Source organism: Podarcis melisellensis, assembly GCF_964234715.1.
Source record: "Podarcis melisellensis genome assembly, chromosome: 10".
NCBI lineage: Eukaryota > Metazoa > Chordata > Lepidosauria > Squamata > Lacertidae > Podarcis > Podarcis melisellensis.
The window spans coordinates 71,361,001-71,385,625 of NC_138542.1; the positions used below are offsets into that span (position 1 = coordinate 71,361,001).

General features: G+C 47.7%; 2 protein-coding genes across 3 annotated transcripts in view; both read right to left on the reverse strand.

Moving 5' to 3' along the window:
- Positions 1-12,200, reverse strand: part of STRIP2 (striatin interacting protein 2) — a 70,933-nt gene extending 58,733 nt beyond the window's left edge. Inside the window, exon 1 of the mRNA XM_081926938.1 lies at positions 12,030-12,200. Within this exon, the coding sequence (XP_081783064.1) occupies positions 12,030-12,137 (108 nt within the window). The 5' untranslated portion in view covers positions 12,138-12,200. The remainder of the gene's footprint in view (positions 1-12,029) is intronic.
- An 11,088-nt stretch (positions 12,201-23,288) lies between these two features.
- The window catches only part of AHCYL2 (adenosylhomocysteinase like 2), a 93,427-nt gene continuing 92,090 nt past the window's right edge, over positions 23,289-24,625 (reverse strand). For both annotated transcript variants that reach the window (XM_081927056.1, XM_081927057.1), the window contains 2 exons: positions 24,468-24,588; positions 23,289-23,461 (listed from right to left, as the gene is read on the reverse strand). In XM_081927056.1, coding sequence (XP_081783182.1) covers positions 23,455-23,461; positions 24,468-24,588 — 128 coding nt within the window. In that variant the 3' untranslated portion in view covers positions 23,289-23,454. The remainder of the gene's footprint in view (positions 23,462-24,467; positions 24,589-24,625) is intronic.

The following is a 24,625-nucleotide window of genomic DNA, read 5'->3' on the forward strand; positions in this document are numbered from 1 at the left end:
TTTGGGGGTGTGCGTCGTTTACTAACGAGGGGAATTAAGACTAAGAGAGCTAAGTGGGGGGTCTCGTGAATTCTCACTGCATACAAGCTGTACAAGTGACAATAAAGTATTTCAAATTTCAAATTATTTCACATTTGCCAAATGCTGTATGCTTGGGATCTGGCGAAGAAACCTGTTGCTATCAAAGGGTTAAAAGAGTAGCAGAAACGCTCTAATCACTGAGCAGCTGGAGGTCATTAGGCTTCCAGGAACATGAGTCTGTATAAATAGTCCCCCTGTTTGTTTGTTCTCCCCCTTCTCCCTTTTGGGTGTGTGTTTTGCTGAGATGTGTGGTTCGTCGCCAGGATTGTTTTTTGGTGTTTTGTAGATAAACCTTATTTTTGATTTACAAACCGCATGCTCCAGGACTCCTTTTGGGAAGATGCTGCCTCTCCTGCCCTTCTTAGCTGCTGCGCGAAATCCTCTGCCGTGGTGAGACTTTTAAAGAAGGAAGTGCACTGGGCATTTACATTAAACTAATTAAAGTTTATTGGGACAGGTTATGGTTGTTTGTACGTCAAGAAGGAGATAAGGAGAGCAGTTCAGAGTGATTTATGCAAGGACTGGAGTGAAGACAGAAGCGGTTGCCGACAACGAAAGCCTCCAAAGCAGCTTGAGTCCTGCAACGTGCCTAGAAAAGTTTTAAAGAGGCACTGCGCAGTTTGTACTCGCTGGAAGACGTCTGATTCCTCAAGGAGCCACCTCAGCAGCTGGGAGATGGTCTACAGGTGTGTGAGTATCGTTCCTAAGCCCCAAGGAGGATGGCAGAGTCCCAGGAAAGTTTTACTGTCCCGTTTACGCGACTCAATGGGAAAAATTGGCAAGATTGGAAGGCTAGAGTAAGGGTTTGGTTGCAAGCAAAAGAGTTGTGGAGCTGTACTGAAGCACCGCCTTTACAGGCAGCTGCAGACGCGTCTGCAGAAGCCAAAGCAGCAGCAGCAGCTTCACAGAAACGCGACAGGAAAGCCCAAGGTCTACTAGTTTTGGCAGTGGGACCAGAGCAAATGCCTTATGTTTCTGAGTTAAAGAACACGCATGAGGTCTGGACGGTTCTGCAGCGGTTAAATTCCAGAAACACTGCGGGGGCCAAGATCCATGCTACAAGATGTTTGTTTGATTTACGTCTCCAACCGGGAGCGTGTGTGAAAGAACATATTGCCAAAATGGTGTCTGCCTTTAATCAACTAAGGCAGCTGGGCATTCCTTTCTCTATGGAGCAGCAGTCATACATATTGTTGTCTTCTCTTGATAAAAGCTATGAGACTCTAGCTCTAACTTTGGAAGCTATGCCTTCAACTGAATTAACCCTTGAATACATTACTTCTCGGCTTGCGGATGAACAGGATAAAAGGCAAAGAGAAAGAGGTTTGTCTTTAAAGGGGAGTTATGCTGTGCCTAAGAGTGTTGATGCTGAGTTTGAGCACACAGTAAATGCTTTTGCAGCTAGACACTGTTTTCGCTGTGGTTCCCCTTCCCATCTAATCAGGAATTGCACACGTGAACCTGGTCAAGACAGCAACAAGGCCGTTACCCCTAGTTACCAGACAAGGAGTTCCAGGGGACGTCGAAGAAGAGGAGGAGGTCGTGGCTACTCCCACAGCACACAGCACATGGCTTCAGCAATGGCGTTGATGCAAGGGCGTGGCCAAGGCAGCAATCTACGCTGGTTGATCGACAGTGGTGCATCTCACCACCTGGTGGCGCCATCTAGTGTACGTTTGCAGAATTGCAGACATTTGCAAACCCCTAAAGTTGTGACAATGGCAGATTCAACTAAACGTTCCTTAGAGACTGTAGGCACAGTGTTCTTGAATTGTTTGCAAACAGAAATTGATGCCTACGTGCTAAAGGGACTGAAGGGGTGTATTTTGTCTGTGTCAGAACTTGATAGAAATGGGTTTAAAACTGTGTTTGAAAATGGGGTTTGCACTATTTCAAAGAATAACGTATCTCTTTTGCAGGTGGAATGCAGAAATGGGTTATATTATTTTGAGACAAGTCCAGATGAAGTTGAACAGGTTCATGCTGGTTGTGTGAACACGCCTACCCATAATTCTTGTGTTCATTTATGGCACCGCCGTTTAGGGCATATTAATTTTCAGTATGTTAAAAGGCAACCTGAATTATCAGAAGGGTGCAAATTGAACAAATGTACTAAGTATTTGGATTGTACTGCATGCAAAAGTGCGAAGGTTCATAGATGCAGCTATCCCAGTTCAGATAGGAAATCTGACAAAGTATTCCAACTTGTGCATATGGACCTATGTGGCCCAATGCCTGTTGCTAGCATGGGAGGTTCGAAGTATGCACTGTGTCTCTCGGATGACAAAACAAAGGTTACATGGGTTTTTCCTCTCAAAACAAAAGCAGATACTGCAGAAACAGTTAAAAATTGGGTTCATGCGGTAGAACTTGAATTCGGTACTAGAGTACTTGCTTTTCAGACAGACAGAGGGTCAGAATTTACCGGGTCTGTGTTGCAGAATTTCTTTAAGAAAAAGGGAATTAAGCATCGTCTGTCTACACCTTATTCCCCCCAAGAAGGAGGCGTGGCCGAACGTAAAAATAGGGTTCTGCAAGAGTTGGCAAACTCTATGTTGTTTGATGCTAAACTTCCTCAGAGTTACTGGGCGGAAGCCTGGCAGGCGGCTACTCATATTCTGAACCGAGTATATAATTCGGTAATTGATACTACGCCTTATTTTGCTTTATATGGGAAGAAGCCCAAAGTTAATTACTTTCGGGTGTTTGGATCTCAAGCCTATGTACTTATCCCAAAAGCGTTAAGGAAAAAGGGAAGTCCAAGGGCTAGGAAACTCATCTTTTGCGGGTACGAACCACATGCCAAATCTTGGAGGTTTGTGGACCCAGGTGGGGATACTACAAGAGTGGTCCTCAGTAGGAGCGCTGATTTTTGTGAGCAGTCCGGATGGACTCACTTACACGCTAACCCTGACATTTTGAGAGATGATTTAGGCATTCATGCTGAGAAAGAAAGTCCAGAGAGTGATGAGCCAGAAGGGGATGGTGCACATGGTTCAGATGCAGATTCTGATCAGGCACGAGGTTCTTCTCCTAAGGTAGAAAAGCCAGAATCTAGGAGTGCTCCAACTTCGCCAGTCAGTAGGCCTAGCAGACAGCAAAAGCAAAGCAGGTCACCTGCAACACCAAGCCCAAGGGAGGTATCTAAACGGAGGTCTTTATCCCTAGAGGCACGTCCAGACATAAAGTCTGAGACAGATTCTGACAGCCAACGGTCAGAGGGGGCACAAGAGGAGCAATTGCGCAGGTCAAAACGCGCCACGAAGGGCAAGCCGCCAGAGCGGTTTAAGGTGACAAGTGTATACGTAAATATGGCACAGTGTGAGCCAGAAAGCTATATGGAAGTACAACAGCTTCCAAGCTCAGAAGCCGTAAAGTGGCAGGAAGCAATGGAAAAAGAGATGGCTTCAATGAAGTCTCTCGGTGTGTTTACAAGTACAGAGCTTCCGAAAGGGCAACAAGCTGTAGGTTGTCGATGGGTATATCGTTTAAAGCCCACAACTACTGAAGAGTTGCAATATAAAGCCCGACTAGTTGCAAAAGGGTTTTCGCAGCGCAAAGGTGTTCACTATTCTCAAATCTATGCCCCTACTTCAAGATCGGAGTCATTAAGAATGCTTCTAGCCTCTTCAGCTAAGAAGGGAAATAAGCTGTTTCATTTTGATGTCAATGTGGCTTATTTAAATGCATACTTACAGGAGGAAGTCTATATGACACCACCACCAGGTTTTGAAGGAGACAAGCCAAACCAGGTCTGGCGCCTACACAAATCCATTTATGGGTTGAAACAGTCCGCCCGTAATTGGAATTCCTGCTTAAACGATGCTCTAGAGAGCATGGGGTTCAGAAAGAGCGCAGCAGATGCGTGTCTTTATCTAAAAGGCTCGGGATGTGAACAAGAAGCAGTTTTGATATTTGTTGACGATTTATTATACAGTGGAAAGGATGATAAACTTGCACAACAATTTGCCACAAAGCTTGGAGAAAGGTTTCAGATAAAATCACTAGGCAATGTATCTGTTTATCTAGGAGTTAAAATTCAGCAAGATGAAAATGGTAACTATTGGCTTAGCCAAGAAGCTAAAATCCAGCAGTTGCTGGAAAGGTTTAAAATGAACAACTGTGCTGGTGTTAAAACCCCAATGGAGTTAAGTTACACAAAGGATGCTCAAACTGAGCAAAAGGCAGAGTTCTGTAATCCCGGGGTTTACCAGTCAGCGATAGGCAGTCTACTCCACATTGCACAGTGGACTCGGCCCGATATAACATATGCTGTCAACATGCTGTGTAGACAAGCTGAAAAACCATCAATGCATGCTTGGCAAGGAGTAAAAAGAGTTTTAAGGTATCTCCAAACTACCAAAAGCTTTCGCTTAAAACTATCAGCAGAGGGCAGCACACAACTTGAATGTTGGGCCGACAGCAGTTGGGCAGATGCTGGACCAGATAGAAAATCAGTGTCAGGAATGGCGATAAAATTTGGAAATGCACTAATTGGTTGGAGATCAAGAAAACAATCACTTATAGCTTTAAGTTCAACTGAATCTGAGTTCAATGCGTTATCAGATATATGTAGAGAACTGGAATTTTATAAGCAACTGGTACAAGAATTGTTTGGAGAATGTTCCCTACCTATCAGAGTGTGGGAAGACAATCAACCTTGTATTAAACTAGCTAAATCAGGTCAATTCAAGGCGCACACAAAACACTTGGATATCCGTTATCAAAATGTATGCCAAAGTGTAAAACAAGGTTTAATTGAACTAAAGTATTGTCCAAGCCAAGAAAATCTCGCAGACGGTTTTACAAAAGCTTTGAGTCCGCAATCTCATAAATGTTTCTGTTCAGGTTTAAATTTGTATTAAGGTTGGTACAGCTCAGTGTTACGAGCGAGAGGGGGTGTTGCTATCAAAGGGTTAAAAGAGTAGCAGAAACGCTCTAATCACTGAGCAGCTGGAGGTCATTAGGCTTCCAGGAACATGAGTCTGTATAAATAGTCCCCCTGTTTGTTTGTTCTCCCCCTTCTCCCTTTTGGGTGTGTGTTTTGCTGAGATGTGTGGTTCGTCGCCAGGATTGTTTTTTGGTGTTTTGTAAATAAACCTTATTTTTGATTTACAAACCGCATGCTCCAGGACTCCTTTTGGGAAGATGCTGCCTCTCCTGCCCTTCTTAGCTGCTGCGCGAAATCCTCTGCCGTGGTGAGACTTTTAAAGAAGGAAGTGCACTGGGCATTTACATTAAACTAATTAAAGTTTAATGGGACAAAACCTAGCTTGTCACACAATCCCTTTGCTAGGTTCAGGAACGTGACTGATCAAATTCACTTTCTTAAGGTTTATTTTTTCAAATGATGGACTGACTCGGATTGATTTTTCAGTTAAACATCTGGATAGTTCAGAAGAGAACCTTGAACTAGGTAGGTTAAGAACTTAGAAGATTTAAGGAGGAAAGTCACTTGATCCATGGAGAATCCACATATATATTGGCCTATTCCAACATCTTTTCCTTAATGGCTCAGGCTGTGCAGAAAAAGGAATTTGGTTCCAAAAATTAATTCCAAAATGTGCAGAATTCTACAGGACAGGGTATTATTGTGTGAAAACAGTCCACATTCAATGATCCCCAGATGGTGGAGAAACCCAGCCAGATGGACAAGGCATAATTAAATTTATTATTATTATTATTATTATTATTATTATTATTATTATTAACTACTACTACTACTACTATTATTATTACTTGGTCACAAGCCAGGTCCAAACACACCTTGCACCTGGCTAATTTTGAACACGTTTCCCAGTGAGATTCCTCACAGATCAGAACAGAGATATTATGCCTGTCAACTGATCCTATTAAGCTGGGCATTATGGGATATGCTGCCATTTTAGATTTATACCTGGCAACACAGCAAGCATGGCCAGGCACTCTTCCTGGGGGGGCTGCTACGATGAGCTCCTGCACTTCACGATTTACCACTCCTCCCCTGGAGACAGAAGATAACAGGGGGAGAACTTCTATCTGAAGATATACGGTTGGCTCCAGGATTGTTGTTGTTTAGTCGTTTAGTCATTTAGTCATGTCTGACTCTTCGTGACCCCCTGGACCAGAGCACGCCAGGCACTCCTGTCTTCCACTGCCTCCCACAGTTTGGACAAACTCATGCTGGTCTCTTCGAGAACACTGTCCCATCATCTCGTCCTCTGTCGTCCCCTTCTTCTTGTGTCCTCCATCTTTCCCAACATCAGGGTCTTTTCCAGGGAGTCTTCTCTTCTCATGAGATGGCCAAAGTCTTGGAGCCTCAGCTTCACGATCTGTCCTTCCAGTGAGCACTCAGGGCTGATTTCCTTCAGAATGGAGAGGTTAATAATAATAATAATAATAATAATAATAATAATACAGTGGTACCTCGGGTTGCATACACTTCAGGTTACAGACTCCATTAACCCAGAAATAGTACCTCAGGTTAAGAACCTTCCTTCAGGATTAGAACAGAAATCGCGTGGCAGCAGCAGGAGGCCCCATTAGCTAAAGTGGTGCTTCAGGTTAAGAACAGTTTTAGGTTAAGAATGGACCTCCAGAACAAATTAAGTTCTTAACCCGAGGTACCACTGTAATTATTATTATTATTATTATTATTATTATTATTATTATTATTATATTTATTTATTTATTTATACCCCGCCCATACAATAGTCTGTTAAACATTAAAAGCTTCCCTAAACAGGTTTGATCTTCTTGCAGTCCATGGGACTCTCAAGCGTCTCCTCCAGCACCAGAATTCAAAAGCATCCATTCTTTGGCGATCAGCCTTCTTTGTGGTCCAGCTCCCACCAGCTCCAGGATAGAGTTGCCTTTGGCCTGATCCACCAAAAGGCACTTTTGAGGCCAAGAGGAAGCACGGCTGCAGTTCCTTTGTCCGATTTTCAGAAGCAGGCGCATACTTTCATAAGAGATTTATACGATCTGAAGAGAGCCAGAATATAAGCAGGCACACGCTGAAATAGTGAGGTCTTTGTTTTCCAGGCTCTGTGAAAACTACAGGAGCTTTCACGCCAAACAGAGCCAGCAACAAAGGAAAGGTTAGTGGATTAAAAAGGGGGGAACTTGGCACGGGCAGGAGAAACGGAGTAATTAAATTTGGAGGAGTAAAGAACTGGGATATGATAGGAGTCAAAGGTTAGTAACCACCTGCATGCACTTCCATGGGAGCAAGCTCTGCTGAACTCAATGGGGCTTACTTCTGAGTAGCAGGTGTTGGAAGACCTTTTCAGGCAGAGGGAACATTGTCAACCTTAGTGGGGGGGCCACTAGTGGTGGATGGGACCAAAGAAGCAAAAGGGGGTGGAGGGTAAGATCCTGACCCCCTGCTTAAGATGCAATGACCAATGGCAGTTTGGCATAGCCTTGCATGGCACCTCTTCCTGCCCTCCCCTTTGCTAAAAAGCTGCAGTGTTTGCAAACCACTAGTTAGATGCAACACCCTTAATTGGAATCAGGGATTGAAATTCGCCAGGCGCTTTTTTCACCAGGATATCAGGCACTTGGGTGAAAGAAGAGAGCGCAAAATATGGTCTGAAGCTCAGCATAAAAAACCCCAAGATCATGGCCACTGGGCCCATCACCTCCTGGTGAATAGAAGGGGAAGAAATGGAGGCAGTGAGAGATTTTACCTTCTTGGGCTCCATGATCACTGCAGATGGTGACAGCAGCCACGAAATTAAAAGACGCCTGCTTCTTAGGAGAAAATCAATGACAAACCTAGACAATATCTTAAAAAGCAGAGACATTACCTTGCCAACAAAGGTCTGTCTAGTTCAAGCTATGGTTTTCCCAGGAGTGATGTATGGAAGTGAGAGCTGGACCATCAAGAAGGCTGATCGCCAAAGAATTGATGCTTTTGAATTCTGGTGCTGGAGGAGACTCTTGAGAGTCCCATGGACAGCAAGAAGATCAAACCTCTCCATTCTGAAGGAAATCAGCCCTGAGTGCTCACTGGAAGGAAAGATCGTGAAGCTGAGGCTCTAAGACTTTGGCCACCTCATGAGAAGAGAAGACTCCCTGGAAAAGACCCTGATGTTGGGAAAGATGGAGGGCGCAAGGAGAAGGGGACGACAGAGGACGAGATAGTGGGACAGTGTTCTCCAAGCTATCAGCATGAGTTTGACCAGACTGCAGGAGGCAGTGGAAGACAGGAGTGCCTGGCATGCTCTGGTCCAGGGGGTCACAAAGAGGCAGACACGACTAAACGACTAAACAACAACAACAATCAGCCACTTGTGACCAAGCGAAGATGCCCAGACCATCTGGCAGCGCATGCCTGGAGATCCTTGGATCTGGACCGTCTTCACACATTAGCAACGCACCCTGCAGAATTCTATCCTGCACAATCAAGACTGAATTACAGGAATCAAAACGTTGTATTAAAAAATAAGACTTTATAGCCGCCTGGCCCCCAAAATGGCAACTAGGCATTCTGTTTTGGCGACTGTAACCCTGGTCTAAGGAGCTATTTGGCACCTAGCTGATATATCTGAGTTTCTAACACTGATTAGAAGGGAGAAGTGGGGAGAGAGGAAGAAATATACTCATTCATGCGGTGCCAAAATATGGTTGAACATTGAATCTATCAAAAGAGAGGCATGTAACATTGCCATTTTTCCTGGAGAAGCACACAGCATGGAAATATATTTAGAGAGAGATTACCAGAGACTGGGAAGAGAGAGGACGCAGCGGCAGCCTCCTCCAGATGGGGGCTGGACTGAGCCCCTGAAGATGACATAAACAACCACACTTTAAGCTCCTACAAATGTGGAGGTTTTCGGAGACGGTTTTCCTTTCACGAGAGCAGTGGTGAGGTCACGAGCTCCAGCAGTTTGTTTCCCACAATACTCTGCCCAGCGCACAAGTATGCAAGCAACACATTAGCAATCGATAAACCAATAAATCAATTCTAAAAATCCTTAGCAACTGGGGAGGAGTGTTTCCCTAAAGGCAAAGAACATCTATCATTCCAGCTGGAGCCAGCAAAATTTGGTCAATGAGGGCAAACAAGGATGTAAAGGGACCCCTGACCATTAGGTCCATTCACAGACGACTATGGGGTTGTGGCACTCATCTCGCTTTACTGGCCGAGGGAGCCGGCGTACAGCTTCCGGGTCATGTGGCCAGCATGACTAAGCCTCTTCTGGCGAACCAGAGCAGCGCGCAGAAACGGCGTTTACCTTCCCGCTGGAGTGGTACCTATTTATCTACTTGCACTTTGACGTGCTTTCAAACTGCTAGGTTGGCAGGAGCAGGGACCGAGCAACGGGAGCTCACCCCGTCGCGAGGATCCGAACTGCCGACCTTCTGATTGGCAAGTCCTAGGCTCTGTGGTTTAACCCACAGCGCCACCCGTGTCCCTCAAACAAGGATGGAGTGAGGGCAATTCAACCAACCCAGCCCCTGCAATCATCCTCTGAGGCCCTTCTTCGTGGGCCTCCTCCACAAGAGGTCCAGAGGGTGGCAACACGAGAGCAGGGCCTTTTCTGCAGTGGCTCCCCGTTTGTGGAATACTTTCCCCAGGGAGGCTTGTCTGGTGCTTTCCTTATACAGTCATACCTCAGAAGTCGAACGAAATCCATTCCGGAAGTTCGTTCGACTTCCAAAACGCTTCGAAACCAAGGCGCGGCTTCTGATTGGCTGCAGAAAGCTCCTGCAGCCAATCAAAAGCCGAGGAAACACCGTCGGACGTTCGGGTTCCAACTGATGAAGATGATGGACTATGCCAAAATGGCGAAATTGGGAAAGAGGAAGAGAAGAATTTTAAGAAGGAATGGGAAAAAATTATAATATACATAAGAGAACACTGTAAACAACTAACAACTTTGGCAGGATTTGAGTAATGCTTGTAATGTACAAAAAAACTGTTAAAAAGTAGTAATTTGTTTTTCCATAAATTAAAGAAAATAAGATAAGCAGAAGGGTGGGAAAAGATTGGTAACGGTAACCATGGAAGGGCAGAGGGAACTCAAGGAATTCAGAGAATCCTAATTGAAGAGGTGAATGATGTGTTTGAATTTAAACTTGTTAGGTAAAACTTAATAAAAATATATATATTTTAGAAAAGAGATTGCACCTGGGAAAAAGGTGCATCTCGTTCTTGTCCCCATTGCCTGCCCCACTTCGACCAGACTCACATGTGCTTTCACACTTTTGCAAAGCACCACAGCCCAACCCTAGAGAGGAAACAAACAAGGCATCCGTGGGGTTTTGAGAGCGGTGTTGTCGCCGTTGTTTTGCAGAAACAGCAGCCAGTCTTTTGCTGGAGGAGAACTGCAGGAGGAATCGCCCTGGCGTTAGCAAGAGGGAAGCCTCTTCCTCCGCCCCATTCCTGGGCTCTTGACATCCACAACACACAAGCCTCGATTCTCCAGCTGCTCTTGTACATTACGCACAAGGGACCTGCCTGCCTCTCTCCACACAGAGAGGGGAGGGCGTTGGGAAAAGGGGGAAGCCAGCCAGCCAGCAAACCAGGAACAGATAATATTTAAGGGAGGGGGTCTGCTCCACCTTGCAGCGTCCACCATTCCGTGTAAAAACCCCTGGCGAGAAAGAGTTTGGGGAACAGATGAGCGCAGGGAAAGGAGGATTTCAGATGCGCAAAAGCGCACAAGCTTGGATCAGAACGGGAGGTGGAAGGAGGCGCAGGGAAGAGAGACTCATTCACAAAGCAGGAGCTCCATCCTAAAGGAGCTAGAGGAACAATTCGCCGCGCCCCCCCAAGTATCTGGGGAGGGCGGGATATAAATAAAATTTTATTCTTTATTATTATCTTCCAGAAGCAGAAAATAGGGCGATTTAAGGTTCCACGAAAGCAGCAGAATGTTCACCCGTCCCTGTGAGAATCAAGCAAAAGAAGGACCCCCCCATCTCAGAAATCCAGGGAATTTCTCAGCAAGAAGCCCCCACCTCTCCAGGCTCAGGACAAATCCTGCCCAGCTTCCAAGGGCAAAACATTCCAATTTGGGGGCTGCCAGGCACTACCAGCCCCATACTCTCTCCAAATGCCCCCCGCAATTTGGCTCTTTTTCTCTCCCCCATTTTTAGCCAGCCCCTCCAACTGCTCCCACCCGAGCTCTCCTGAGCGTCACCCCAAAACTCCAAGGCTCCCCTCCCCGCATCCCCGAGCCCCACCGACGCGGGGATTTTCTCCCCCGACCCAAAGAAGCCGTCGCCACCCTCCTGACCCCCAGCAACGCCTCTGTTCGAGTCCAGAAAGACCCCCCCATACCCGCTTCTCTCCACTGCGCCGCCAGACCCTCCCCTTTGCAGGCGCCCCTCTGGCTGCCCCCAAAGCCGGCTCTTTCTCTCTTCCCCGCCACCCCATAACTCTGCAGCCCCATCGTGACGCCCCCGGGCACAGCTCTCTTTCTCCAACACAAGCAGGGACCCCACCTCGCTTTTCCATCCTGCCCCACAACGTCCCCGCAGGGTAGGCTGCCAATGCACCGTCCCTCGTGGGGGGTGCTCTGCTTAACTCACCCCCAATATATATATATATGCGCTCCAGGATGGCACACCCCACCCCAAATCCACCAGGAGTCTCGACTCCCCCAATTACTTGTCCCACAACGTCCCCGCAGGGTAGGGTGCCAAGGCACCGTCCCTCTTGGGGGGCGCTCTGCCTACCTCCCCCCTAAATATATATAGATATTTATATATATACGCTACAGGACGGCACACCCCACCCCAAATCCACTGGGTCTGGGAGTCTCCCCCCCAAAAAAAAAATTAATTGCCCCACAACATCCCCGCAGGGTAGGGTGCCAAGGCACCGCCCCTCTTGGGGGGCGCTCTGCCTACCTCACCCCCTAAATATAAATATATATTTATGTATGCGCTCCAGGGTGGCACACCCCACCCCAAATCCACCGGGAGCCCCCCCCAATAAATTAATTAATTTCCACCTCCGACTCCTTCCGCTGGCTCCTGAAGAGCTCCCTGCCCTTGGCCGGGGGCTGAGCCTTGCCCTTGCCCGGCGCCCCATTGGCGCCTCCTCCGCCGGGCTCCTCCATGCCGCCCCGGAGAGCCACCCGCCCGGATCTCAGGGCGATCGCCGCGGCGCAGACGGACACGTGCGGGGCTGGCACAGGCACTTCCCTGCCCGGGCGCCGGAGCCACGCCCACGCGCGGCCCCATTGGCCGGCTGCCGGCCGAGGGAGGAGCCCGGCGCGCACACCCCCTCGCGGCGATTGGCCGCGGCGGGAAGGAGGGAGACACCTGTTGGGAGAACTGTAACCAGGGCAGACGGAGGAAAAGGGGGCGGGGCGGGGGCGGGGCATCGCCCGGCTTGCGTTTCGTTTCACCTCTGAGCATGTCCAGAGTGCCCTGCAGCGCCGGGATGCAGCCAGGGCCTTGCAACGACACTGAATTGCAGAATTAGTTAAAGGTATGGTTTTGGGAGAAAAGCAATGACAAACCTAGACAGCATCTTAAAATGCAGAGACATCACCTTGCCAACAAATAATAATAATAATAATAATAATAATAATAATAATAATAATAATAATAATTTATTATTTATACCACACCCATCTGGCTGGGCTTCCCCAGCCACTCTGGGTGGCTTCCAAAATAATATTAAAATACTGTGATACATCAAATATTAAAAGCTTCCCTAAACAGGGCTGCCTTCAGATGTCTTCTAAAAGTCTGGTCCGTATAGTTCAAGCTATGGTTTTCCCCGTAGTGATGTATGGAAGTGAGAGCTGGACCATAAAGAAGGCTGATCGCCGAAGAATTGATGCTTTTGAATTCTGGTGCTGGAGGAGACTCTTGAGAGTCCCATGGACTGCAAGAAGATCAAACCTCTCCATTCTTAAGGAAATCAGTCCTGAGTGCTCACTGGAAGGACAGATCCTGAAGCTGAGGCTCCAAGACTTTGGCCACCTCATGAGAAGAGAAGACTCCCTGGAAAAGACCCTGATGTAGGGAAAGATGGAGGGCACAAGGAGAAGGGGACGACAGAGGACGAGATGGTTGGACAGTGTTCTCGAAGGTGCCAGCATGAGTTTGACAAAACTGCGGGAGGCAGTGGAAGACAGGAGTGCCTGGCGTGCTCTGGTCCAGGGGCTCACAAAGAGGCGGACACGACTAAACGACTAAACAACATCCTCCCTGCAATGCAGGGATCACACCCTGGCAGGTGGCCGCCAGATCCCCATCTCTCAGATCTCCTCTTACTTGCCTTTGCTCTAAACTTAAAGAACTCCCAACTGTAGAATTGGATAATTCCATAGTTCAGGCACCCCCAAACTCAGCCCTCCCTCCAGCTGTTTTGGGACTACAACTCCCATCATCCTTAGCTAGCAGGACCAGTGGTCAGGGATGATGGGAATTGTAGTCCCAAGACATCTGGAGGGCCAAGTTTGGGGATGGCTGCCATAGTTGGAAGGGGACCCCCAAGGAGCAGTTAGTCCAACCCCCTGAAGTGTGGAATATCAGCTAAAGAATCACCTGACCCTGGTGGGAGCTGCATGGAGCTTTCTACTAAAGCAGGCACCCCCAAACTCGGCCCTCCAGATGTTTTGGGACTACAATTCCCATCATCCCTGACCACTGGTCCTGTTAGCTAGGGATGATGGGAGTTGTAGTCCCAAAACATCTGGAGGGAGGGCCGAGTTTGGGGGGGTGCCTGCACTAAAGCTCCTGGCCCATCGGTCCCTGTGGGTTTTCCTTGGCGCTTGCAACAGATTCCTCCAGCCTCCAGCAATGGAGTCCTAGTCCTTGAGAGAATCAAGCCTGAGGACGTGATCCCTGGAAGTTTGCCCTTGAGATCTAGCGATAATAGTCCAACCTGGAGCCCTTGATAAGAGGCCACTGAAGCAGAGAAAGCAAAGGAAGCCATCTCGCCCTTCTCTTGGGCAAGGAGCTGAAGGACATCTGTGGTTTGCTCAACTTCAGCAGTTAAAACCAAATCTGTAAGTGGGTCTTATCCACAGGCCTTGAGAGCCGAGGCAGTTTAGGCTCTGGATCCACATCTAAGCAGCACTTCTTTTCTTCCCATGGGGGGGGGGCGCACCATGGGGCAGCCCCAATACCTGTCTGTAGCACAACTCGCAGGCCAGTTCTCCTGCTATGCCCCACGGAGGACCTTAATAGCAACACCCTCGAGGTCCTGGGCCCTAAGGAAGTCAGATTAGCCTCAACCAGAGCCAGGGCCTTTTCAGTACTGGCCCCGACTTGGTGGAACGCTCTGTCTCATGAGACCAGGGCCCTGTGGGATCTGATTTCTTTCTGCAGGGCCTGTAAGACAGAGTTGTTCTGCCTGGCCTTTGGCTTGGAATCAACTTGATCCCTTCCCCCTCTTTCCTTTTTCCTTTCTCCTTCTGTGATGGAACTCCTATGTGGGGACTTCCCTGGCTTTTTTCTGGCCCACGTAGGACCAGTCTGGATAGTTAGCCTTGGTGAAGACTTGACGTTTTCATCCCCCAAAAAGTTTTTGAGTTTCTGCTGAAATGAGGCTGCATTTTAATGTTGTATTTTAATCTTGTTTTTTAAGTTGTATTTCAATCAATTGTTTTATATCTGGTGTTAGCCGCCCTGAGCCCGGTCTTGGCTGGGATGGGCGGGGTATAAATAAATTTTTATTTTATTATTATTACTATTACTATTATTATTAATTCTCTCTCACACAGCCTAGCCTACCTCTTAGGATTGTGGTTGTGAACAAGAGCAAGGATGCCCCTTTAAAACTCCTTGGCCTTAGGCTAGATATATACTGCCCACAAAACAAACAAGATTTTATTTTTATTTTTACAATTTATCTATCACGTAGCTCCTAAACACAGAAGTGAGAAACCTTCTTCAGTCCCAGGGTCTCATTCCCAAGTATAAACCTTCTGCGGCCCACATGCTTGTGGGATGTGGGGCAGCGGAAACGAGAGCTGATCTTTGTGTAGCTCAGCCTTGTTTCATAAAATCATAGAACTGTAGAGTCGGAAGGGACCCCGAGGGTCATCTAGTCCAACCCCCTGGAATGCAGGAATCTCAAGCACCCATGACAGATGGCCATCCAACATCTGCTTAAAAATCTCCAAGGAAGCAGAGTTTGCCACCTTCTGAGGGAGACAGTTCCACCGTCAAACACTTACCATCAGAAAGTTCTTCATGTTTAGTCGGATTCTCCTTGATTGCAAATTGTATACATTGGTTTGAGTTCTACCCTACAGAGGAGAAGAAATCAAGCTTGCTCCATCTGCCATGTGACAGTCCTTGAGATGTCTGAAGATGAATATATTGAATATTCATATTGAATATGAGGCTTGGGAGAAATTGTGGAATGAGGGTCTAAAATTTACGGTGTGTACCACCTTGAAAGCAGTCACGAAATTACCGTATTTTTCGCACCATAGGACGCACTTTTTCCCCTCCAAAAATGAAGGGGAAATGTGTGTGCGTCCTATGGTGCGAATGCAGGCTTTCGCTGAAGCCTGGAGAGTGAGAGGGGTCGGTGCGCACCGACCCCTCACGCTCTCCAGGCTTCGCGGACCTCTTCGCAAGGAGCGGGAGCACTCCGGCTCCTTGCGGAGAGTTGCCAGCATGCCGAAGCCTGCGCGCGCTGAGCTCAGTGCGCCCAGGCTTCGCGGACCTCTCCGCAAGGAGCCGGAGCGCTCCGGCTCCTTGCGGGGAGTTGCCAGCATGGCGAAGCCTGCGCGCGCTGAGCTCAGCGCGCCCAGGCTTCGCGGACCTCTCCGCAAGGAGCCGGAGCGCTCCGGCTCCTTGCGGGGAGTTGCCAGCATGGCGAAGCCTGCGCGCGCTGAGCTCAGCGCGCCCAGGCTTCGCGGACCTCTCCACAAGCAGCGGGAGTGCTCCCACGGCTTGCAGAGAGCTGTCTGTTTGCGGGCTGGGGTCGGGGGAAGCTCGAGCTTCCCCCGCCCCAGCCCCGCGCCTGGGGGGGGGAAAATAATTTTTTCCCCTTTATTTCCCCCCCCAAAAATGGGTGCGCCCTATGGTCCGGTGCGCCCTATGGTGCGAAAAATACGGTAAAAGACAACTGCTCCTTGGGAGAAAGGCGATGGCAAACCTAGACAGCATCTTAAAAAGCAGAGACATCACCTTGCCAACAAAGGTCCATCTAGTTAAAGCTCTGGTTTTCCCAGTAGTGATGTATGGAAGTGAGAGCTGGACCATAAAGAAGGCTGATCGCCGAAGAATGGACGCTTTTGAATTCTGGTGCTGGAGGAGACTCTTGAGAGTCCCATGGACTGCAAGAAGATCAAATGTATCCATTCTTAAGGAAATCAGCCCTGAGTGCTCACTGGAAGGACGGATCCTGAAGCTGAGGCTCCAATACTTTGGCCACCTCATAAGAAGAGAAGACTCCCTGGAAAAGACCTTGATGTTGGGAAAGATGGAGGGCACAAGGAGAAGGGGACGACAAAGGACGAGATGGTGGGACAGTGTTCTCGAAGCTACCAGCATGAGTTTGACCAAACTGCAGGAGGCAGTGGAAGAGAGGAGGGCCTGGCGTGCTCTGGTCCAGGGGGTCACAAAGAGTTGGACACGACTAAACAACTAAACAACAACCACCACCACCACCTTGAAGGAGAATGTAATGCAAATGATGTACCGCTGGTACTTAACACCTGTCAAGGTAGCCAAGACGTATAGAATGAGCAGTAAAGTATGTTGGAAATGTGAACTGAAAGATGGAGATTTTTTCCACATGTGGACATGTGAGAAAATGAAACAATTTTGGGATATGATTTATAACGAGCTGGAAAAGTTATTTAAATATACCTTCCCCCCAAAAAACCAGGAGCCTTTTTGCTAGGCTTGATAGGTGAAGAAACAGGAAAAGTAGACCAGAGATTATTCATATATGCCACGAAGGCTACTAGAATTTTGGTAGCCCAGAAATGGAAGACACAGGAATTACCCACATTGGAGGAGTGGCAGACAAAAATGGTAGAATATGCAGAATTAGCAAAACTGATTTACAGGATTTGTAACCAAGAGGAAACAAAGTTCAGAAGAGAATGGAGAAAATTTGTGGAATATGTAAGTAATAATTGCAGAAGTTTAAAGACTGTAGCAGGATTAAAATAAATCTAACGATGTGGATGGGATGTTGTTAAGAAACTGCAGAAAGAAAAGTGGAAACTGAAAACCTGTTGAAGGGAGGGAGGGTAGTCCGTGCTCGGCAGAGCAATGAAAAAATAAGTGGGTATAAGATTATGGAATCTCATTGTATTTGTTTGTTTGACTTATGTCAAAGAAACCTCAATAAAAATGCATTTTATTTTTTTAAAAAGAGAGATATCTGAAGATGGCTCTCATATCTCCTCTGTTTTCCAGGCTAAACATACCCAGCTCCTTCAACCATTCCTCATCAGGCTAGCTTTCCAGGCCCTTGATCACTTCGGCTACCCTCCTCTGCACACCTTCCAGCTTCTCGATATCCTCTTTAAATTGTGGTGCCCAGAACTGGACACCGTATTCCACGTGTGGTCTGACCAGGGAGCAGTAATATGCCGTATTTTTCACTCTATAAGACGCACCAGACCATAAGATGCACCTAGTTCTTGGAGGAGGAAAACAAGGAAAAAAATATTCTGCATCTCAGAAGCCAGAACAGCAAGAGGGATCGCTGTGCAGTGAAAGCAGCAATCCCTCTTGCTGTTCTGGCTTCTAGGATAGCTGCGCAGCCTGCATTCGCTCCATAAGACGCACACACATTTCCCCTTACTTTTTAGGAGGGAAAAAGTGAGCCTTATAGAGCAAAAAATACAGTAGATCTCTTCCCTTGATCTGCACACCGGAGCTCTGTTTGTACAGCTTCTCCATCAGGGGAAGCAAGAGGCATGATTACAGTTCAAGGACAATTCCTCCTTGGGCAAAAGAACAGGAGGAGGTGGTGCAGGATCTGTGAGGGGCGTGGCCTGGATAAAGAGGGTGTGGCCTAGAGAAGGGGGCGTGGTCAGCAGAGCACCCCCGCAGCTTGAAATAGGCTTACAGGACCCCCATTCTGTTTCTCACCCTCAACACAAAGCTTGACAGAAGCCTTAAGCAGAGCTGACGAGATGCTAAAGCCCCAAGATGGAAAAACGTTTCAAGTCGCCATCGACCCGCAGCCTTTCTTCACTAGGGAAGCCGCAAAGCGTTGAGCAAACCTCAACCGGCCTCCCGTGCTGAATTATTCAAACCCCTTCCATTACTTACCCAGATAAGTGGGCTGCAGCGAGAGATGAGCTGATGCCACAGCTTATTAAAACTTTGCTGACTCCGAGGACATGCAAAGACTGACCCTCTTTGTTGTTCTTGGCGGGTGATGCCTCTTCCAGCGCTGCAAGATGGGAGAAGGTCGCGCAGGTTTCTCAAGCTTTTTCACAGATTCAGGCGATGCCGCTTAGCGGAGGTGGGGAACCGGCAGCCCTTAGGATGACCTTGGAGGGTGGCTGCTTCCCTATCCTACCCCAGACTTCAAAGCTTCTTATCTCCCCAAGTTCCCATTACCTAAGGTGCAGAACCTGAGCAGCAGGTGTGATAAGCTTGCAGCAAACCTTTTCTAAGGGCAATTTGCAGACATAGAGCAGCAATAAGCCTACAAGGCTTTGCTCACGGGCACAATTAAGATTGGTTCTGGCAATCAGGATTTGGAAAGAGGGAGGAATCCCACGCAGCTTAAGAGCCAAAACATTTCACACTCTCATCTCTCATAACACAGGGACATTCAATGATGATGATGATTTATTATTTATATCCCACCCATCTGGCTGGGCTTCCCCAGCCACTCTGGGCGGCTTCCAACAAAATATTAAAATACAGTAATGCATCAAACATTAAAAGCTTCCCTGAACAGGGCTGCCTTCAGATGTCTTCTAAAAGTCTGGTAGTTGTTGTTCTCGTTGACATCTGACGGGAGGGAGTTCCACAGGGCAGGCGCCACCACCAAGAAGGCCCTCTGCCTGGTTCCCTGTAACTTGGCTTCTCGCAGGGAGGGAACCGCCAGAAAGCCCTCGTAGCTGGAACTCACGTGTCTGGGCTGAGCGATGGGGGTTGAGACGCTCCTTCAGGTATTCTGGGACGAGGCCGTTTAGGGCTTTCAAGGTCAGCACCAACACTTTGAATTGTAATCAGAAACATACTGGGAGCCAGTGTAGGTGTTTCAGGACTGCTGTTACGTGGTCTCAGTAGCCGATCCCAGTCCCCAGTCTAGCTGCCGCATTCCGGATTAGTTGTAGTTTCTGGGTCACCTTCAAAGGTAGCCCCACACAGAGTGCATTTTTGCAGTAGTCCAAGCGGGAGATAACCAGAGCATGCACCACTCTGGCAAGACAGTCTGTGAAACTGTGAAACTATTCCCGCCCCTCACTACCCCAGAGTGGGTTCACGATGAAAGGTGGCCACAGGGTGTGATTCTGCAATTGTTTTGCAACATTCAACAAATGAACTACGCTGCTTCCTTTTCCTTCAGTCTCACCTAACTGCCTGGGGCTCCTGAATTTCCTTTGCATTTGGGACTTGGGAGGCCTCCCTTATTTCTGTCTCAATCCTCACAGGGAACCTGACACACTGCCAAAAACTTCTGAAAGACTCATTTGGATTTTACAATATTTTATTTATTTTTGAGATTACAGAGTCCTTATTGCTGATCTAATACAATCACTCAGACATTAATATTTAAAACATCCTTTTTTGAAAATATTATAATCTCATAAGTTTTTTTATTTTTTTTAAACTTCCTTATTGGAGAATTATGACATGATTTTTGTTTTCCTGGTTTCAGATATTCGGATCGCAATTTGCCGTTTTTCCTTATGACGCGTTTTTGTTTTGCTGGTGTCTCCTACCTGTCTTTTTTAAATAGTCTTTGAAATGTTACATTAGAAAATAAAACATTTATTACACTTGCTTAAAATTTAGAGATGATCACAGAAGTATGGCGATTCCAGACTGATTGGGAAATGGTGAGCAAGCAAAATCGCTTTACAGACAAATAAAAAAATAAAACGAAAATAAGCAGAACACAGAGGAAGATTTATTTATTTTTTAAGAAAAGAAAATCAGAGGAGATAAAACTCTTTCTGTAGGACATTTCTGTTTGTTCCCTCCCGCCATTCTCTACATCAAAGATAAAAATGATTTCGAGCAAACAAATTTAAAAATGAGGACAGCACCATCACACGCTCTAGCTAGTGGCAGACCCTGAACAGGTGACCCGCTTCTCCCCACACGACTGCACTCACCCCTTTCAAGTCACACACTTTTGGGGTCACATGGGCAGAACGGTTGTCTCTTGCCTGGAGAAGTGGGAGGGTATATCATGCCTGGTAGGCGAGACACTGGGTGGGTGAGAGGGACTTGGACCGACCCTAGCAGCATCGGTCTGCCTGACGGCTGGAGCCATATTTCTTGTAGAAGAAGAAGAATTTGGATTTGATGTCCTGCTTTATCACTACTCTAAGGAGTCTCAAAGCGGCTCACAATCTCCTTTTCCTTCCTCTCCCACAACAAACACTCTGTGAGGTGAGTGGGGCTGAGAGACTTCAGAGAAGTGTGACTGGCCCATGGTCACCCAGAAGCTGCAGGTGGAGGAGCGGGGAATCGAACCCAGTTCACCAGATTACGAGTCTACCGCTCTTAACCACTACACCACACTGTTGTAGCAGGTTCAACAGGCCTTGCCAGACTAAGTCAAGGATCTGGGCCTTGCGGGGGGCAGCAAACAAAGGTGGCCTTGCGCTTCGTGATATTCCAAAGTCCACGTGGAAGAGCATTCAACTCAGGAGAAGCAGGGCGGTGAATTCACACAGCCATTCCCCCCACTGCAGGGCACAGAATCGGCCCTTCCACCATCCTCTATGCAGAAGTCAATGCAGCCCCCAGCGTGAGATGGTGGCCCGAATCCTGAATCTTTCCCAACTTCCTTGTCACTTGGCTGCCCACGCCCAAGTGTCCTGGGGGCTGGGCAGGCAGTACGTCCCTGGCAGTTCCTCCTCAAGGACTCAGGCACCACACATACTGGACAGTTGAAGTCAAGCAGGTGCAAACTATACTCAAGAGAAGCAAAAAAAAAAAAGTGTTTTGTTTCTTAAAAAGAGCGAACCCAGTTTGTACTAAAAGCAACAAAACTGCCCAACAGCCCCTTCCTATATAGCTCATCGCTGGTATTACAAAACGCACAACCAGATTTTTAAGAGATGAAGACTCACACAGTCAGACTCTTCACATAGCCATGCCCTCCAGAAACATCACAGTCGGACTAACCTTTGCTACTGAAAACATGATGTACAGAGACTGGGCAGATTTCCACAGAAAGCCAGACAGGCACCCACAACTAGTTCTGCAACTCTCTGCACCCCATTTTCTCTTTTCTTTTCTTCTCCTCCACTCCCCCCCCCCCCACCGGCAAAAGCTTAAGTCTTAAATTAACAAAAGCTTTGCTCTTTGCTCTGCCCCACCTTCTCCTGACTCCACCGGAAGACTTTTTCTTTTTCCATTTTCCAGCTAGGAAATTTGCTCTGCTGTTGCTCTGACACACTCAGGTAGCAGATCAAATGCACAAGCTAAGTTCTTTCAGCAAAAGGTAAGCAATCCCCGAATCCTGGTCTTTCGTGATCCCGTCCAAAGGTGGGATTCATTCTCTCTTTCCTGGTGAAATGAATAAAATGTATTCAAATGGGTACGGGTCCCTGGCTGCAACTGTGCCAATTTGGAGTGTTAATAATCATAAAAAAAGAAAAATCTAGTGCCAGAATAATACTAGCATGGAGAGACACAAAAGGAAAAAACAACTGCAAGAGGAATATTGGTCTGGATGGAGCCTGAGGTTGTCTGGCCTGAATCTGAGGACACCAGAAGTGCCTGGCTCCTGGATTACCCCAAAGCCAGTATCCTGTTTCCACCAGATGCCCCGGTGAGAAGCACCCAGGCAGGACCTGAGAGCAACTGCACTCTTTTCATAGGACACCGTGAAGCCTGGGGCAGTTCAATGGAAAGGCAAAATCAGTTTGGGTGGGGTTTCCCTTTAGAGCAGAATCGGGACACAACGGGAAGGACTCAGCAGGAGAATCCCTGCACAAGGCGCATTCAAAATGGATCGCGGGAGACGTGCAATACCATGGCAGCTCAAGGCTCACCCATTTCAATGTGCCTGGCCCAGGAAATGTTCCCACTGGCTCAGGCCCAGCATCAACGACAAATTCACCCCTGCTCTGCTCCTGCGAACAACTGGAAAGCAGATTTGAGTTTGTGCAAACAAATGCCCAGGTCACATTTGCAGGATGTTGACGGCGCCTGTTTAAAAAGCAACAGCTGCCCAACCGGGGAGGGGAGAGACTTGGACGTTTCCTAAAACCAAATACACGTGGGTCTCAAAGTCTATTCTCAGCAAGGACTACAATCCCTTGGCACAGAGAGAAGGGTCGTGGGACGAGAAGGGTTCTCGCTAGCAGGCCTGCCAGCGTTCTGCCGCCCTGTTCCGCAGGGGCCGACACAAGTTGCTTGGCTGCTTAGCGTCAAGATGAGCACGGAATGCCCCAACACCACAAGTCCTGCAAGAATGAAGCTTTGGTAGGCATAGGGAGGGAGGGAGCTCGTCGCAACTTGCATATAAAACCTGCAAGGCTATTGCAGAAGCACAACAATGATCTTATGCAAAAAAGGGGTGCCTGCTCCACAGACCCCAGCAAGGTAGGTGAGGGGGGGGAGAGAGAGGAGGGGGCAACATTTGCCTGGCCTGCTCTCCAGAAGCTGCCCCTCCCCTTTGCACAAGCAGCTAAATTCAGAGCAAGGTTTCCCCCGCAATGAGGTTGCAAGTGTCTTAGCAGCATGTGGAGCGGACTCGCGAGGCTTCCACGTTAAAGCAAATCTGCAGCCGCTTTTCCCAACTGCCATGGCAAAAACACAAGAGAAACAGAGGGAGAGAGAAGCGAAGGAAACCTGGAGTGATGGCTCTCCGCTCTCTCACGCCCATCCAACTTTGGCTGCTCTCTTCCAGACCCCTTTGTTAATTTGTACACTGGATTAGACATAACAGTGATAACAAGATTGCTTGAAGCTGACATAATCTGCGGTAAAATTCATTTGGCCAGACAATCTCTCTTCTTCCCCCAGCCCCCAACTACAGCTTTCCACTCCCCACCCCCCAAAAAACCACCCCCCAAAGTCCATCATCTCACAGTCCCATGGCAGTTTAAAAAACACCATTGGCAGAGGCCGCATTTACAGTATTCTAGTTTAATAAATAAATAACCTAACACACTGTGTACTACGGCAGCAAGCCTGGTTCTATGTTCAGAAGCTTGTAATGGTTTGTCCTGCACGGTAGCCGAGAGAGGTCTTGAGGTTTTTGCTCCTCCTCTTCCTTCCAGCTACAGCCACAGGAAATTAATACCTGTTTAAAAAGAAAAATCACAAAACAACTGGATTATATCCCCAAAGCATTCACTTTCTCTTTCCTTCAAGAGATGGTGGTGGGGGTTGAGGAGAACGGGCTGCTGTGCAATGCGCTTATAATTTGCTCTCGTAACATCTGAGCTCTTTTCTCATCTCCTAATTCCCGCTGCACTCTAAAATCAGAACGAACACTTTCGGATGAGTGTGGGAGGTTTCTCCCTGTTAGGGAATGCATTTCATTCAATTAAACTGTGCTAGTAAAGAGATTGCAAGTTCTTGGGAGCAGGAAGTTGCAGTGAAGCCCGCCAAGCTCCAATTATGTTCCTCTTGGGACACAGGCGTCTATCCTCACCCCAAACAGGGAGACGGCTCTGGAAGCTACTGAATTCTTGGATCTAGCAGAATCAGGGGTGCAATAAATGAGGAACTCAGTTGTCTTTACAGTGGTACCTCTGGTTACGAACCTAATTCATTCTGGAGGTCCGTTCTTAACCTAAACTGTTCTTAACCTGAGGTTCCTCTTTAGCTAATGGGGCCTCCCGCTGCCGCCGTGGCGCGATTTCTGTTCCCAACCTGGGGCAAAGTTCTTAACCCGAGGTACTATTTTTGGGTTAGCAGAGTCTGTAACCCAAAGTGTTTGTAACCTGAGGTGTTTGTAACCCGAGGTACCACTGTACTGTTAAACTAGGCTTTTGTAGCTGGGGGGACATTGCTTGCTGGACCTAGTTCTGTTTCCTTCATGCTGCTAAGTGACTGCAAACTGTAATCTTTAACTGTAGACTGAGTCTATAATCTTCAGCCAAAATGCCTGCCATAACTGAGGATCTGGTACGTGCTCACACTGACAGGAGCTGGAGAAATATAAAGGCCTCCTCACTACCTGCCCTACAGCCCAACAAGCACAGACTCTGAAACATCCCCCAGATCTCCAGAATATACAACATTATACGTGGGGGGCAGGGAGGTTTCCTGATTTTTATTTTATTTTAACAAAAGGGAAGTACCTGTAGTAGTTTGGTTTGAAAGGCCCGTGTTTATTTAGACCCAAGTATTTCGCTTGCTCATCCGAAAGCTCCGTCAGGTGTGCGTCGAATGTTGGGAGATGAAGACTCGCCACGTATTCATCTGAAAAGGGAAAAGCAGCCCTGGTTAAGTCCGTGTG